Source organism: Artemia franciscana, chromosome 10 (genome assembly GCF_032884065.1).
Source record: "Artemia franciscana chromosome 10, ASM3288406v1, whole genome shotgun sequence".
In the NCBI taxonomy this organism is placed as follows: Eukaryota; Metazoa; Arthropoda; class Branchiopoda; order Anostraca; family Artemiidae; genus Artemia; species Artemia franciscana.
Window position 1 is genome coordinate 39,657,701 of NC_088872.1, and position 16,926 is coordinate 39,674,626.

Here is a 16,926-nt window from a genome sequence, read left to right on the forward strand (position 1 = left end):
ATACTTTTTTATTTACTGTTGGTGGCATATTTCGTTCATTTTTATTAGGCGTCATTTTCTAAGGTTTTTAACTTATTTTTGTTCTTAAAAAAACGAAAAACAACAAGACTTACAGGTTCTTCATACAGCTATATGTTCCCATTATCCATTCTTTGTCAATGATGGTACCAGTGCAGTATCGCTTTTCTTTGACGAAGAAAAGACGAGCAAGCGAAGGCCATTCAACCGAGCTTACCCCTAGTCTAGAAGAGAAAACCATAGATTCTAGCTCAAGAGGCCAGTTGCCACACGGCTCCGAAAGAAATTCAATGGAGGGTTTGTCCGTAGTGTGCACTATTTGCTCAACTGGAGCACTCCCAATAATGCGTTTTATAAGCTGGCTTTCATTAAGAATGTCATCGATTTGTTTGTCTTCCATGATTTCCAACCCTAGCTCTTCAGGATTCTCAACGGGCTCATCATATTCAACATACTCAACTTCTTCTTCATTAATGACATCTTCCGTGTCATTTATCTTAATTTCTGATGACGAAGGTCCTTCAAATATGTTATCACTTCGGGAGGCGATGTCTTGGGAATTGGTCATAGTCTCCGTTTCTTGAGCGTAATCGTTGCTTATTTTATCCACGCTTCCTTTTATTTTGGAATCTTCTTCCACCTCATTACCTGGATCTAAAAACTCTTCTTCGTCTTCTTTTTCCTCTCCATTAACTGGTATATCAACTTCAACTTCGGTTTCATATTCAAAATTTTCATTATCAAAGGATCCTTCTTCATTTGCGTCATTCACAGATCCATTTCCAGGATTACCAGAAGAACTACCGTCAATACTAGTTTCTGTAGCTTCATTGAAAGATTCATCGTCGTTTGAAGATAAAATATCATCAATTTCTGAAAGATTAGGAAGAATAAAACTATTCGTAGGCGAAGTTGGTTTGCCTGAATGGTTATTCATAGCAGAAAATTCTTCCAAAACTACTCCGCTATTGTCCACTTTAAATTCAGCAGCATTTTCAATGCTTGCGTTTGTGATAGAGAATTCAGATATCTTACCACTGTCAGAATCGGCGAAAACATCGTCTTGGTTATTTATTATATGATCTTCCGACTCCTGAACTGAATTTGAAATGTTGTCACCCTTTTCTAAAATACTATCTTCAGTTTCTTCTTTTACTGTAGGTTCTTCCATGTCTACTTCTTCCATTTCAGAAGTCATGTCACTTCCAATAGTATCTTCATCTCTACGATCTGGTACACGTGGCTCAATCCCAAAATCGTTAATTTCGCTTTGTCCTTGGTCATCTTCAAGGACACTCTTAACCTGGTCAACAAGACTAACAATTGGAACAAAACCCTCTTCGATTCTAACAAATGGAGTAGTATTCATTGCAACCGTGGAATTGGTGGGCTCCATCACCACTTCTTCGAACATGCCCTCTCCAGTTCTGTTGATTGGCTTTAAAGTTGAACTGGTAACAGGCTTCCATTGAAGGTCATCAAATGGTATAGGAAGGCAGAACAATCTGTCGTCAGATAATTGATAACCGGCAGGGCAGGTACATGCAAATGAAATAAGTTCATGGCTGAACCCGCATACAAGCCCGCCACAAAAGTTTGGAGTTAGGATGCAGACATCAGGTACCCCTGCAAGATAAAAATGACTCAGAAAATGAATAAAAAGTAAACTACATTCAAACTTCCACTGTTAGGGATACAACAAGCTAATTTGTTAAGATCTTATTAATGTTCGGCACGAGAAATCAAGTTTCAGCATGCAAAAGATTTTCTTTGAGAAAACATTATTGTTAGATAAACTTGAATATCTGATGGCGAGTGAGAATAGTTCCTGATCTTTTCTAAGCAGAAAACACCTAATAATAATAATAATAATAATAATATTAATAATAATAATAATAATTTATTTATGCAAAAGTCAGTGAGGGTCGAAACCATTGGAAAAAAAGTAATTAGTGTTTGATAAAAGCTTCCACATAATCTATTTTGTATCATCACAGTGCATATGCCTTAAATTTAACGAAGTTGCATCAATTTGTAAAAAAAAGAATAATTAGACATTCAAAAGCCAGTTTCAAAATACTGAAAAAAAGATAAAAGAACTGAAACTTTATTGTATATACCCCTCCGCATTGTCACCTTTTAAAGGTGACAGTAAAAAAGATCTAATTTTGACCTCAATTCAAATAACTGTAATAGAATTGACAGATAGTGATGGAAAAACGAAGCTTCTGACTAAGCGCCCAATTTGATGCAACCAATACATACCACTGCTGCAAATAAAAACAATGAAAATTTTGAAGTTTAATATCAATTTATATAGGTGACAGTGACAAAACAAAGAATGTTCTAATTAAGCATCCAATTCGTTTAATCCAATAAATACGAAAGCTACAAAATACAAAGGGAGAATGGCTTTTTGTGAATGAAGCCAAATGTTTCAAACATATCTCTCGAACGATTTAAGATTTTTGAAATTTCTTAGTCAATTGAATTTTCACTGTTCAAAAACTTTATAACAGGGTAAACATTAAAAAACACAAAAAAAAATCAAAACACATTTGTGTCATTTTTCACCATTTTGTCTTACATGCAACATATACTGCTTGTAATCATAGAATATCTTAATTTATATTGATCTTTAAGTATATTACGATTGATTAGTTAATCAACGAATAGCCTTCCGCTGATTAACTGTTATGAAAACAGATATATTATCCTGAAAATGGATAATCTGAAACCGAGAATAGCCATAGATGTGTTAGTTTATAATAGACTAAAGATAGCCTCAGCGGCGTAAAATGGGAGGACGGCTGTGCCCTCAAGATTTTTTCCTATCCTCCAAGATTTTGAAAAATGCCCATTTAGAGTATTTTTACGCCATTTTTTGGTGTTTCCAATGATTAAATTTGAAAAAAAAAACGACAAGTTTGCCCTTCCCTCTCCCCAGATATTGAAACACATTTTTACCCCTCATCACATCCTAGATTTTTGTGAATCACAACAGCTGGACAGGATACGTTTTGGTGAGCTCTTTCACTTTTTCTTGCATGCTAGCAACAAAATGGTTTGATGCCGGACGAACAGGTTACTCAGGTCCATTTTTCTACTACATCATTGTTTGCCACTATCCTTGCTGAATGTGTCATATCTGTTTACCTGCTCTCGTATTGCAATGCTTTTTCTGTATTGTCTGGTGTGTATTGTTTAGTTAGCACTATTGTTTAGGTGGCACATAAGGCGACAATGATGCCTCTCTACGATGACCTCTCTAGTGCTGCAGACGAAAGATCTTCATTGACGATCTGAACAACGTATTCAGGTAATAAATGTATTAGAAAAACCTTCCTCAAGTTATGGTTAATGATTCAAATATACCTCTTAGTCAATAACGCTAGGTCAGCTTTAAAGATACTGAATATAAATACACAGTTAGATTGAACTATTCATTTTTGAATGGGCACTCGTCTGGTTATTATCATTCACTCTTCGTAAACTTCTAGTTTGAAGACAGCTACACTGGGTGTATCTATGTATATCGATTATGTTGTTGTACAAATTAGAAATACTGAAAAAAAACGTTAAAGAAAAATATGACTTACTGTAAACAGCAATTGAACTGACAGGAACCAAATAGTTTAAGAAAAATCCATTGTTTGACAGCATATTTAATACCAACACATCCCGCAGGATTTCTGGAGTGAAAATAGGTGCTGTAGAAAAGGTGGATGATAGTGGCGACCAGCCAAGTCTAAAATGGCAAACAACGCTCCCAGACCTGTAATACAAAAAGAAAACTATTAATGACACACTTTGCAGCCATAGTTCATTTATACGGCGATGCCGAACAAGGAGTATGAGAAAATGGTAAGAGTTCACGTGTAAGGAAAAAACGCCATCAACCTCTACCTAGAGAAACCGTTATGGGAATGATAAAAACATGAGTAAAATATTTTTTTTCTTTGTTTGCTTTTTCTCTAAATGGAGATGATAACGGAATCACAGTAACCAAAATGACAACAATAGGCAAAAGTATACACATTCTTTTCAAAAAGTCGATGTTCTGCATAGTAACCTTCCATTGATTATTTTACAGTCAATGAAAATAGTTTAGATACACTATAATCCCCTAGCTTAAAAACACAATGGTCCCCTTATCTTCACATAATATCAATTTGAATTCAAATAAAGCTGGACATTTGTTTGAAATCCAAATTTTGATAAATAAAATCGAGCTTGTTGGGAACTTCTCTATATCAACATGGAAACCTTGAACTGTCGGCTGTTCTAGCAGCAGCCGTTCTAGTGGTTTCTTTTAAAACTACACTGTGAATAGTTTCAATGGTTCTTTGGGAAACCCTGCACTGTCAGTGACTCTAGTATTAGTGCTTCTAGGGGAAATCCTGCGCTGTCAGTGACTCTAGTACTAGTGCTTCTAGGGGAAATCCTGCGCTGTCAGTGACTCTAGTACTAGTGTTTCTAGGGGAATCCTGCGCTGTCAGTGGTTATCGCTCTTTTAGTGGTTAGTGTCTAGTGTCCCTTTAAGCACTGTCAGTGTTTAAAGAGAAACCCTACTCTGTCATTGGTTTTATTAGTAGCTTTTGTAGTAGTTCCAGGGGGACCCTGCACTGTTGCGCTGTCAGTGTTTCTAGTACTGCTTGGATCCTATTAAACCCATTTAAGACACCAAAGATTCACTTCTTGGCAGATTTCCACACTCTTTGGACGCAGCGCAAAACGATCGTATATCGCGAAACAATCGTAAACGATCCTAACGATCGTATATATCTATAAATTTAGCTCATTGACCCTTGAAACAAACGTGAAACAAGTGAATAGTTTCATGATTCTATGTGTTTAGTTTCCCATGCGATCCTTCTAGTAGCCTGTTTTATAAGTAGTAAAAGGCAACGAATAGTAAAGTAATGAATTACAAATAAAAAGAAAGAACCAAAATTAAAAACAAGACAATCAGCTCAGTGAATAACATTGCAAGAGACCTTGAAATGGATTAATTTCAGTTTCTCCCTAAGCTCTGTACAATTTTCCAAACTAGATACCACTGTGGCAAATAAAGTACAAATCTCATTTTAACATTGCTTAACATCTTATTTTATATTTCGTTATAGTAAAGTAATAATCTGAATTCTGATTTGCTCAGATATCAGTTTTGATAAAAAATAGGAAATAAAACCAGATGAAAACAAAGTATCATACATAACATAAACAATAGTAAATAATAATCAAAAACATAGTAAATTCATAATTCCTAAATAAATTTCAGCAGTAGTAAATTTTATATTTAAGATAATAAAATTAGTAAATAAATATGAATCCAAAACCAATGCGTTTATTGATGTTCAGTGTATATCCTTTTTTTTTGTTTAATTGATTTTTATTACTTAATATAGCTCAGAAACTTTCAAATGCAATTTTTAACATTATTGGGAACATTACTATGAGATCCACATAATTTTTCTTTATTATTAAGGTGCTATTAAGGCATCAAGCAATATTTTGTCAAAATTCAAAATTTTCACACTTCTTTTCGAATAACTTTTGAGAAATTACGCGTAGGTAAAGATAAAGGCTAGGGACAGACGCTTGCACAAGGGAAGGGGATTCTTAATCCTCCACCCTTACCCCCTAAATCTCGACATTTATGTGATTGCTTCTACAATTTTCTATATTTTCCACACAATTTACCAAATTTCGGGTTCTTTTTGAAGTTAAGTCAAATATTTGACTTAGAACCAAGTGCCTAGTTTGATTTTACTTCCACACCTAAGAGCCATTTTACGTGACCAGATATCATTCTTATTTTATGAAATTTCCTTATGATAAAACAATTTCTTTTATCAGAATAATCATGTTAGACATTTCAACTCTCAAAAATATATAATATATGTACGACAATTGTACAAAACATAGATATATGAGTATGTGTAACAGCGCAACAAACATAATTGTAGGGCAGTTGTGCCACTTACTTGAATTGAACAACACCTATGCGGAAATCAAACTCCTTACTCGCCAAGTCGTTCGAAGAAAGGATTATTCGACGTAGCTAGAAAATGAAAAAAAATATAGTCAAAGATATTTTTTTTTGCTTTCAAGAGAATTTACCAGAAGAAAAAGGGAAAACAGATGTTTAAAAAAAACTCACAATTGAAAAATATTGGATAATATTTGGTTCTTGCTAAGAATTTACGAAGGAAGCCATGAATGGGCAACGCCTCTCTCGTCATTACTGCTTTTGAAATGTATGTTTTAAATCATGTATACTGCTTTTCCAAGACAATATTTTGTCTTATTTCTCCAACACCATTCTTTTATGTAGCTGTATGTGATTATTCTAATAAAGATTAGGTTAAATGTATTGTTTGGATTTTTACACACCAGAAGTAAAAACCATTATTTTTGGCACTAGCGTGAGAGTATTTACCCTTAGCATTGTTACTGCTACTGACAACTCACCATAACACCAGTTTACCTAACGCCAGTACAGCTGCATACGATTTTCCTCCCCCACCATATTCACAACTTTAATCCTTTCTCCCTTTCTGAAGGCCCCTCTGCCTTTAAATATTTTCATGTGATCTCGCCCCACCTAATTTCAGGACGCCCTGCTTTTGGTTTAGCCCCAGCTTGATATTCAAGAGAAATATAAGATATTATTTTTCAAATAGAAAATTTTCTGTTTTATGTTCTTCCAAAATTCGTTTAGTACCAAGATTTAGGCTTTGACAGTCTCGGATCGTCATGTTTACGACGCTTCTTAAGGCCAAACTAATTATAGGCAAATGTGTTGTTTCGGAAACATCTCTATGGAGTCACATAACAAAGGATTTTTATCTGTTTGATTTTTATTTGTTCTGAAACGATCTGCACCTGCACCACTATTTTAAGTAGCAATGTTTCCATGCAACCGCTCAAAATATGAACTTCTTATTTTATTTTACTTTTGGATAGTCAGCTTGCTATATATTTTGTTTTTTCTTTTTCCACTGATGTGTTCATAACAAAAGAGAACATTTGACGTTTTTTTTTACAAATAAGCTAGAAAGTAAGAAATATTTCATTAGTCGACCTTTCTCCAGTGCTTCGTCACAATTTGACTGGTCACAATAATATACCATAGTTATTCATAAAAAGTAGGGTAGACCTGGGTGGACACCACTAGGGAAGGGCCAGGATGCATTGGAACCCTTGGGAAAAACAAATGCAATAAAAAAGCTCGCTTTGAAACAAAGGTTCTTATGTCTTTGCCCCCTTTGTCTTCAGACCTATTCAAAATCAATTCAATTTCATTTTAGTAAAAGTTTCACAACCTATTAGCATTAATTTATTAAAGTGATTTAATTTATTGTAATCAAACTTACTTAATGGAACATTGCTCCTTATGAATAACCCCATCCCTAGTAAAATGTCCTACCAATGTCCTAGAAGACCGGCCATGAATTGAGCCAAACAAATATCGGAAACTTCTAGCTCGATGACTATTTAACATAATTTTATGTACCGTACAGCAACATTTAGCCCCGTTATTAAGCAATACAATAAAATACTTTCTAATATCTTTTAGTTTGAATTCTTTAACCAAAAAAACACATTTCTTTGGAAACTTACCATTCCTTGTTCCCAGTTTAGTTAGAAAAATGTAAAATGCGCCTTTTCTTCTTTGACACCTTATAAACGAAACTTGGATAACTGATCAGGTAATTAAACTTTAGCGTTACGCCTTTAAGTCCTAGAGTCCTTCCATTTCCCTAGTAAAGCTATGATTGCAGCTTTTAATTTGATTTATTTTGTTTGACGAAAAATGGTGATTCATTTTAGAGGCCAAACAAAACCAAACAATTTTTTATTTTTTAAATTAAAGGGTGCTCAACGTACTAATGTCTTGAAAAAGGTGGGGTAATTACGTGTTACTGACCTGTATGTATTTATTTCTTTGATATAGAGTTTCAAATGTATATGTTATTGACGAGGTCCCTGCATGAGTTCAGCTTCTGGCATCTATTCAAATAAAAGACAAAAAAATTCTTCTGACTAAGCATCCAATACATTGCTTAACATAGTCTCTATGTGGTGTCAAAATATGATCAATGAAAATGTAAAATTGACTTTAGTCACATAATAGCTTGCATACACTTTCAAGGCACGCCTAAATTCTGAGTAACCTCTCGCCTTAGATGCGCTTGAATAATTGGAAAGTACACAAAAACAATTTTTTTCTATCTTCTAATCTACTATATTTGTCAATGTAAGAAAATTCTAGACCAGTCTTTCTTCTTAAAATTAGTATGGCAAACTAAATAACCTTTCCAAATTCAATTCGTAAATTGTGTAAATTTTGGTCGCTCGTAAGATATCGGCCATCACGAAAGAAACACTCCTTATAGATTCATTGCCAAATATTTCGTACCGAAATCGAAACATCATCAAAAGGTAAAAGCCAGCTGATACTGCGGGTTAATACCCTTTAAAAGCATGCCAATTTTGCGTAGAAATGTATGATTGCTTTCCAAAATTAATTTTTTATAGTCTACAATATGAAACCATAAAAATGTTTTGTTTATTTAAACTTCAGGCTAATCAGTTTTCTGTTTATGTTTTTACATTAGTTTTACAGATTGTGAGTTTTTGTCCTAAAATACGTGTCCAAATCATGAAGTGTTGCGAAGTAACATTGTTGCTTTCGTAGTTTTTTTTTTTTTTTTTTTTTTTTTTTTTTTTTTTTTTTTTTTTTTTTTTTTTTTTATCAACAGTCTGTAGTACTAGTCCAGGACTTTTAGCTCAAAAAAGGGTTGAACCCGGACAAAATTGCAATATAAACGAAAATGGTACCAAAATGATCAGAAAAAAATTCTGTACAACATACTAAAAGTCCCCATAAGTCCGAGTGGGGCGAGTACCCGAAAAACAGGGGAAAAGGGGGAAATGCGGGGGAAAATGGGAAAAATGCCGAACATGCCCAGAAAATAGTTTAAAGTGAGTTTTCTGGGGTTTTCACATACGCTACTTACGAAATTGACATCTAAAATTCAGTATAGAAAAAGAGTACTACGGAAAACGGGGGAACAGGGGAAAGAGGGGAGAAAAGAGAAGAATACAGGGTAGGGGTAAAAAGCGGTTTGGAAGATATTTTCTGGGGTATTCCTATCTGGTGATTATGAAATTGAGATATAAAATGATATACAAAAATCGATTAACATAAAACGGGGAAATGGGGGGGGGAGGGAGGGAAAAAAGGAAAATATACAGGGTAGGGGTAGAAAGCATGTGGAAATGTGTTTTCTAGGGTTTTTCTATCTGCTGATTATAAAATTGACATCTAAAACAAAGTTCGAGAACAAATACAGGAGATCTATAGAGGTTCGGCTACCCCATAGGTTCGGAAAAGGCAAAAAAAAAAATTCGAGAAAGAAATACGGAAAAATACTGAAATTACATTATTCCGTATTCCTCGCCGTTATCGACAAGCGCGTGGGTTCGTCAACATAATCCTGTTCTAATTCGACATCCAGTAAGAGAAGCAAGGTAGACTAGTCACCGCGGAGTTCCAGTGCCGACGACAAAACGTCAATGCAGTCAATGCAGAGGATGCTAAAGCTGTAGGTGAGCTGATCCTCCAGCGCATGGATGGCCAATCCGTCGAAAGTTTTTCATTCAGGAAGAAAGACAAAGTCGTTACACTGGCATCCGATGGGAACATTAGGATAGATGGCGAGATTTTGCATATCGATCCTGCACTGCTTTTTCAACGTCTTTCGACTGCTGCCCATACATCTAAAAATGACATGGCAGAAACTCTACGTTACGAACTGTGCAGTTATCCGCCCGCTTTGTTTGAGAATCCTGGCATAATGCGTCAGCCAGACAAACCTGCACTAGCGAAAGCAATATGGAAAGAAGCGAACACGGACTCGATTCACCACCTGCCAGTGTCAGATCGTGTCACTGTAGTTGACGGAGGTTGGCTGCTTCAGCAAGTACCTTGGAAGATTGGTGATACTTATGATTCAATCTGTGACAGCTATGTTAGTTTCGTTACTCGACGCTGTACCTCCCCTACTGTTGTCTTCGATGGATACAGCGCTGGTCCAACCACGAAAGATGCTACGCACAACCGACGATGTAAGGGAAGCCAGCATCAAGTGATCGATTTCAGTTTAGGGATGAAGCTCCAGAAAAAGAAGGAAGAGTTTTTGAGCAACTCTCAGAACAAACAGCGAATTATAAGCTACATCGGGGAAAAACTCAGAGCCAAAGGATTTGAAGTCGCCCATGCGAAGGACGATGCTGACTATCTAATCGTGAAGACTGCCGTAACGAAAGCAGAAAACTCTGAAACAATAGTTCTTGGCAACGACACTGACCTTCTGATTCTACTCTTGTATCACCTCCCGCCTAATGCAAAAACACTTTACTTCGAATCGTCAACGAACGCAAAAGAAGCGATAACACGGTTCTGGTGCCTCAACGAAGTGCAAAAAAAAAATGGGAGAAGTATCCAGGCTGCTTCTGGTAGGGCACGCACTCTTGGGATGTGACACGACCTCACGAGTTTTCGGACTTGGAAAGCAAGCTGTGCTACCTCTTTTGAAGAAGAGCTAAGTGTTCAAAAAAAAATGCAAAGTGTTTCTGGATGAATCATCGTCCAAAGATGAAATTGTGAAAGCGGGTGAATATCTTCTCCTCAGCTTGTATAAAGCACGACCAAACGAAGATCTCACTAAGCTGCGACATCGAATTTTCTTGGAAAAAGTTTCTTCGTCTAATACTACGGCGTTTGTTAAGCCTGAAAGGCTTCCGCCAGCCAAAGCTGCAGCTTCATTCCACTCCCAGCGAGTGCGCCTCCAGGTATCCCGTTGGAAAGGGGAACCAGCTGACCTCGACCCGGCTGACTGGGGTTGGGTCCTCAGAGACCATAAATACTCACCTGTGATGACCCATTTGTTGCCCGCACCTCAGACTCTTTTGAGTGTCGTGAGATGCAACTGTAAGACAGGCTGCGAGAACTCGCGATGCAGCTGCAAGAAAAATGGATTAGCGTGTACGTTCGCGTGCGGAGAATGTCAGGGTATCAACTGTTTGAACAGGGACAACGAGATTGTCGAAGACGAGGAGCTCGACTAGTGATATCAATGCTGTGTTTTTCAAGTCAACTATACTGCCTTCGAAAGTGCAAATTTTACATATAATAGCCATTTTATATATAACTGCCAAGCGGTTGTTTTCTTTATGTTTAGTAATTCAAATGGTTGTAAGAAATGTCTGTGATTCAAGAAAGTACAAGTTTGATACTTAAGCGAGTTATTTTGTCCATAGGCCTACTTATTAGCCATTAGCAGCTGGCTCAGGAGTCAGGCCTCCCTTCCCCTTTTCCGTTGTTTCCTCCAGTGTTGTTCGGTTTTCATGGTTCTCGTTTTCTTTCCTTCATTTTAGGGGTCAGTTTCGTGATCAGCAGATAGAAAAACCCCAGAAAACACATTTCCACATGCTTTCTACCCCTACCCTGTATATTTCCCTTTTCCCCTCCCCCCCCCCATTTCCCCGTTTTATGTTAATCGATTTTTTTATATCATTTTATTTCTCAATTTCGTAATCACCAGATAGGAATACCCCAGAAAATATCTTTCAAACCGCTTTCTACCCCTACCCTGTATTATTCTCTTTTCTCCCCTCTTTCCCCTGTTCCCCCGTTTTCCGTAGTACTCTTTTTCTATACTGAATTTTAGATGTCAATTTCGTAATCAGCGTATGTGAAAACCCCAGAAAACTCACTTTAAACTATTTTCTGGGCATGTTCGGCATTTTTCCCATTTTCCCCCGCATTTCCCCCTTTTCCCCTGTTTTTCGGGTACTCGCCCCACTCAGATTTATGGGGACTTTTATTATGTTGTACAGAATTTTTTTCTGATCATTTTGGTACCATTTTCGTTTATATTGCAATTTTGTCCGGGTCAAACCCTAAAAGTCCTGGACTATACGGTAAGGGCAATGAATGGGAATTTGAACATTTGATATGGCATTCAGATCGTGAAAATGAGAAGAAAAATTCGTCTCGAGTCTGCCAAGTTTCTATTAATTTTTTAAAGAAAAATATGAGCCATTTTTGGGGCTACTGAATAACGAAAATGAGAAGCCCAGCTCGAAAAGTCAGCTTCGTAGGGATCATACAATGCCAAATTTGGGCAGAGCTTTATATATCTCTACGACTTCGCCAATGAATAATCCTGTATCTCTTCTAGATCTCTAGCAAATAATAACGGAAGGGCCAATCTGAAAATCCCAAATTCAGAATTTTTGTTTTTATGAAATTTTGGGGTTTCAACACTTGGGGTCTCAGCTACTCCTTTTGGGATCCAGAGTCGATATAACGTTAGTGTAGGGAGGGAAATGGGAGAGATTCCTAAATTCTTATCATCAGGACATCTAGCAGAAAAGGTTATTGGTACAATGAATGAAGCTGTGTTGGATTCAGGCGGCTTGATGCTGCGGTGAGTCGTTAGTAGTAGTAACATGACCCTCGTGGAAGTGTAAGATTAATCAAGTCATTCATGGTGAAAATCGGTGCATAAAAAGTGACCCTTCTCAAAAGCAAACAAGACTTTGAAACACAACGGAAGTTGGATAACAATATACACCTAAAAAAGATTCTACAGAATGCGGAAAATTGCCCATCTAGTTTCCCATTAATGTTATTAGCATAAGGAAATTGGCTTAGTTCCAGATTAAGAGGGAATCGTTTTTACGTGACCCCCTCCACTAGATTTCAAAAAGCAACTTTTTGGGGATATTTTCAATGAAAAATATCTCTTTGTATTTTCATTGAAAAAATGAGAAAAATGACAAATTATACCCACTTAGACTTTTAAAACTACCCCCCTCCAACTTTTCGTGGATTGATGCCAGTGATAAGGTACGATTTAAATAGCATTAAATAAATGGATCACCTAATAACTTTTTAAAAAAGTGTAATAAAAAATGAAAAGTGTCAATGAAGAACATGAAAGTACTCACTGGCTGTACTTGTTGCATTATAAAACGTTTTCAGGAAAACACTGATCTCACTTCAACGAAAAGAGAAGATGGGGGTGTGAATACCAGCCCCGTAATATTTAGGACAACCCCAAATATGGTATTAAAAACGAACAAAAAACAAATTTAAAACTGATTTTTATGAGAAAGTAAGAAGAGTGGGAAAGTAGGGAATCAACCTCACACATATACGATAACTTATCTAACTTATCAGGGGAAGTTGCCCTTGGGGTTAATAGCAGATTACGCCCCTTAAGGAGATACGTAAGAACTCAAAACAAATTTAAGTTATCATATATATATCGCAGGATGATATCATCTCTCCCCCTCCCTCTTTATTCAAGTATGAATAGGAGAGGAACATTAATGAGATGAATAATACTACGGTATGAGTTGTGTGTATTAGTCGTGTTTGAACGCTTAGACTGCTTTTGGGATTTTGACAAGGCCCTCAAATTAGAGTTCTGGTAACTGAGGGCTACAAACAGAATTTCGTTTTCAGGTAAGTGAACATACTCTTGGAGTTAAATCTGTATGGAGGGGGGATGTTTTTAGGGGCTTTGAACCCCCCCCCCCCCCCAAAAAAAAAATTATTTGTTTGATGCGTAAAAACGTACCAAAGATGAATATAAAAAGTTGATACGTTTTTTCAACTTTCTGTATCCCCCCCCCAAAAAAAGAACAATCCTGGATAGGTTCTTGCTTGGAGAATATACCTTTTGGTTACCGAGGTCATCAGTAGTCTCTTTAAAGAACTACTTTTCGTACATCTACAAGGAACAAGTAAACATTCAGCAGCAAATTTTTTTAAGGGCGATGACCCAGTGATTCTGTATAAAACTGAGGTATTTCATAGCGAAGCTACTAGGAAATCATTGAATAGAAAACCCAAATTGAAAGTGAATCAAATACCCATTAATCAATGTTCTAATGAACTTGAGCCTCTTGAAAGATAGATAGTATTGTAATTTTCTGATTATAAAACATGCTCATGAATAGCCCACTTTATATATAGGAACCTTTTTTGCTGGTACCTGTGAATAGCCAATTTAGAAGAAGATTAAACGATTAGTCTAAATTGCATAAAAAAAACATCAAAGACCGTATTTTAAGAAATATGACTGCATAATTGCTTCGTTATTAAATCCGTTACTTCCACTAAAGTAATAGTACGTATTGTTTGTAGAAGGGCAGGTTTTTTATATTCTTTTGGCGAAGGGTAGGTACATCTGGACATTTAGCCTTTCCCCCTTTGCAAGACGAAAAATGTACCAACAGGGAATATACTCGTAATACTTGAAAAAGACTAAGTTTTCCCTAGCAAAAATATTTTTTTGAAATTTCCCCCCTCCTTTGAGTTATTTGTTGAATCCCCCCATACTTGGAGTTATTTGTTGAATCCTCCCCCCCCCTGGAAGACCTTTTGCAGTCACCATGAATGAGTTAAATAGATTATATGAAACAGAAAAACACCTTTATTGCTTAAGTTTTTCTGTTTACTAAAAGCTAAAATAATAATCAATGGTGGCAATTCATGAAAAAGTTGGAGAGAGAAGCAAAATATATTCTTCAAAATCCAGAGAGGGGGGGTAGTTTGGATTTTTAGTTTTTCCATTGAAAATAATAAAATGGGTATTTCCTGGTGACAATGTCGAAACAAGATGTTTTGAAATCTAGGCAGGGGTAGGGATTTTTTTTTTTAGCTCGGTAACTATCAAGAATTTAACTATCAGCTTAAGTAAACTGTATCAACTATTGATTGAATACAGTTTGTAATTGTGTTCCGCAGTGGCGTAGTTTCGTCAAAATGCTGGCGGGGGGGGGATTGAAGCCAATTTTTTTAAGTGAAAATGACACGTGAATAATGAAAAATGAGATATATAGTACCATAAAAGCAAATCGTCAAATTGAGATGGCGAGGCTTTGAAAATAGTATGCAAGGATAGCAAAACTGTGAACATCTTAACTTCATAAAGATCATATGAATATGCCTTCGGTCACTCAGAGGTGTGCACATGTTTCGCAATGGAGTTGTACTAATGAGATTGACAACAAGATACTGTTTGTCGTAATCTTCACCAAGATTGACCGATCCTTCAAGAACCTTGGATTTGTTTACTATGCGAACTGTTTTTCATTCTGGACAACATCAGGGGTTTTGTTTTAAATCTCTATTACATGCCGGCTATATTACGACATAGTAGTGCTTTAGTGAGTGATTAAATAAAAAAAAAGTTTTTTAAATGAAAGTAAGGAGCGACATTAAAACTTAAAACGAACAGAAATTACTCCGTATATGAAAGGGGCTTTTCCTCTTCAACGCCCCGCTCTTTACGCTAAAGTTTTGAGTAATTTCTGTTCGTTTTAAGTTTTAATGTCGCTCCTTACTTTCATTTAAAAAACTTTTAAATGTTTTTTTTTATTTAATTTCTGGACGTTTTTTAATTAATGCATGTTTTGATCTTGGCTCTCCGCACATAAATAATTAAAACGAAATTTGCATATTATTTTTTTTTTTTGCTAAATGGCTTTCTCATAGTTTTAATCGGAAGATTTTGAGAAAAAAGGAGCGAGGGAGGAAGCCTAGTTGCCTTCCAATTTTTTGATTACTTAAAAAGGCAACTAGAACATCTAATTTTTTACGAACATTTTCATTAGTAAAAAATATACGTAATTTACGAAATAACTTACGTAACGAACTTCTATATTCGTATGTTTTTATTGCGTATATGAGGGGGTTCACCCCTCGTCGATACCTCACTCTTTACACTAAAGCTTAAATTTTGTCTCAATTCCATAAGAATAACCCTTGAATCACATAGGCCGTAGAATAAATGGTTGAAATTACTAAAAATACTTTAGCGTAAAGAGCAAGGTATTACGAGGAGGTAAACCCTTCATATGTGTAATAATTTCTGCTCGTTTTAAGTTTTAATGCTGCTCCTCACTTTCAGTTGAAAAAAAAACTTTTCATATTTATTTTTTCATTTTTTTTAAATAATGCTAGAAAATCCTGCGCCCCCTTCATTGAAATTCTCTTCCCCCATGAGAAGTTTTTCCATGGAAATATCCTCCCAAGTAGACCCCCCTCCACCTCAACTCTCCCCCCAAACCAAAAAATACCACTGAAAACGTCCGTACACTTCCCAGTAACCATTACTGTATGTAAACACAGGTCAAAGTTCGTTACTTGCAACCCCTCCCACGGAGACTGCGGGGGAGTAAGTCGTCCTCAAAGACATCGTTATTAAGTTTTTCGACTATGGTGAATAAAATGGCTATCTCAGAATTTTGAGTTGGTGACTTTGGGAAAATAATTAGCGTGGAAGGGGCCTAGGTGCCCTCCAATTTTTTGGTTACTTAAAAAGGGCACTAGAACTTTTCATTTCCGTTAGAATGAGCCCTATACAAAGATTCTAGGATCACTGGGTCGATACGATCACCCCTGGGAAAAAAAAACTACAAAACAAATAAACACGCATCCGTGACTTGTCTTCTGGCAAAAAATACAAAATTCCACATTTTCGTAGATAGAAGCTTGAAACTTCTACAATAAGGTTCTCTGATACGCTGAATATGATGGTGTGATTTTCGTTAAGATTGTATGACTTTCAGGGTGTGTTTTCCCCTATTTTCTAAAATGAGGCAAATTTTCTCAGGCTCGTAACTTTTGATAGGTAAGACTAATCTTAATGAAAATTATATATTTAAAATCAGCATTAAAATGCGATTTTTTTTATGTAACTATTGGTATCAATATTCCATTTTTCAGAGTTTCGCTTACTATTGAGCCGGGTCGCTCCTTACTACAGTTCGTTCAAACAGTTCGTTACCACGAACTGTTTGATTATTTGTGAATAATTT

The 16,926-nt window shown here is 36.1% G+C and overlaps 1 protein-coding gene across 1 annotated transcript in view; it reads right to left on the bottom strand.

Annotated features, from left to right (window-relative positions):
* LOC136032180 (uncharacterized) overlaps window positions 1-16,926 on the bottom strand; it is an 80,697-nt gene that overhangs the window by 7,718 nt on the left and 56,053 nt on the right. The window contains exons 8-10 of the mRNA XM_065712374.1: window positions 6,006-6,082; window positions 3,618-3,793; window positions 114-1,644 (exon numbers count right to left, since the gene is read on the bottom strand). Of these exons, the coding sequence (XP_065568446.1) occupies window positions 114-1,644; window positions 3,618-3,793; window positions 6,006-6,082 (1,784 nt within the window). The remainder of the gene's footprint in view (window positions 1-113; window positions 1,645-3,617; window positions 3,794-6,005; window positions 6,083-16,926) is intronic.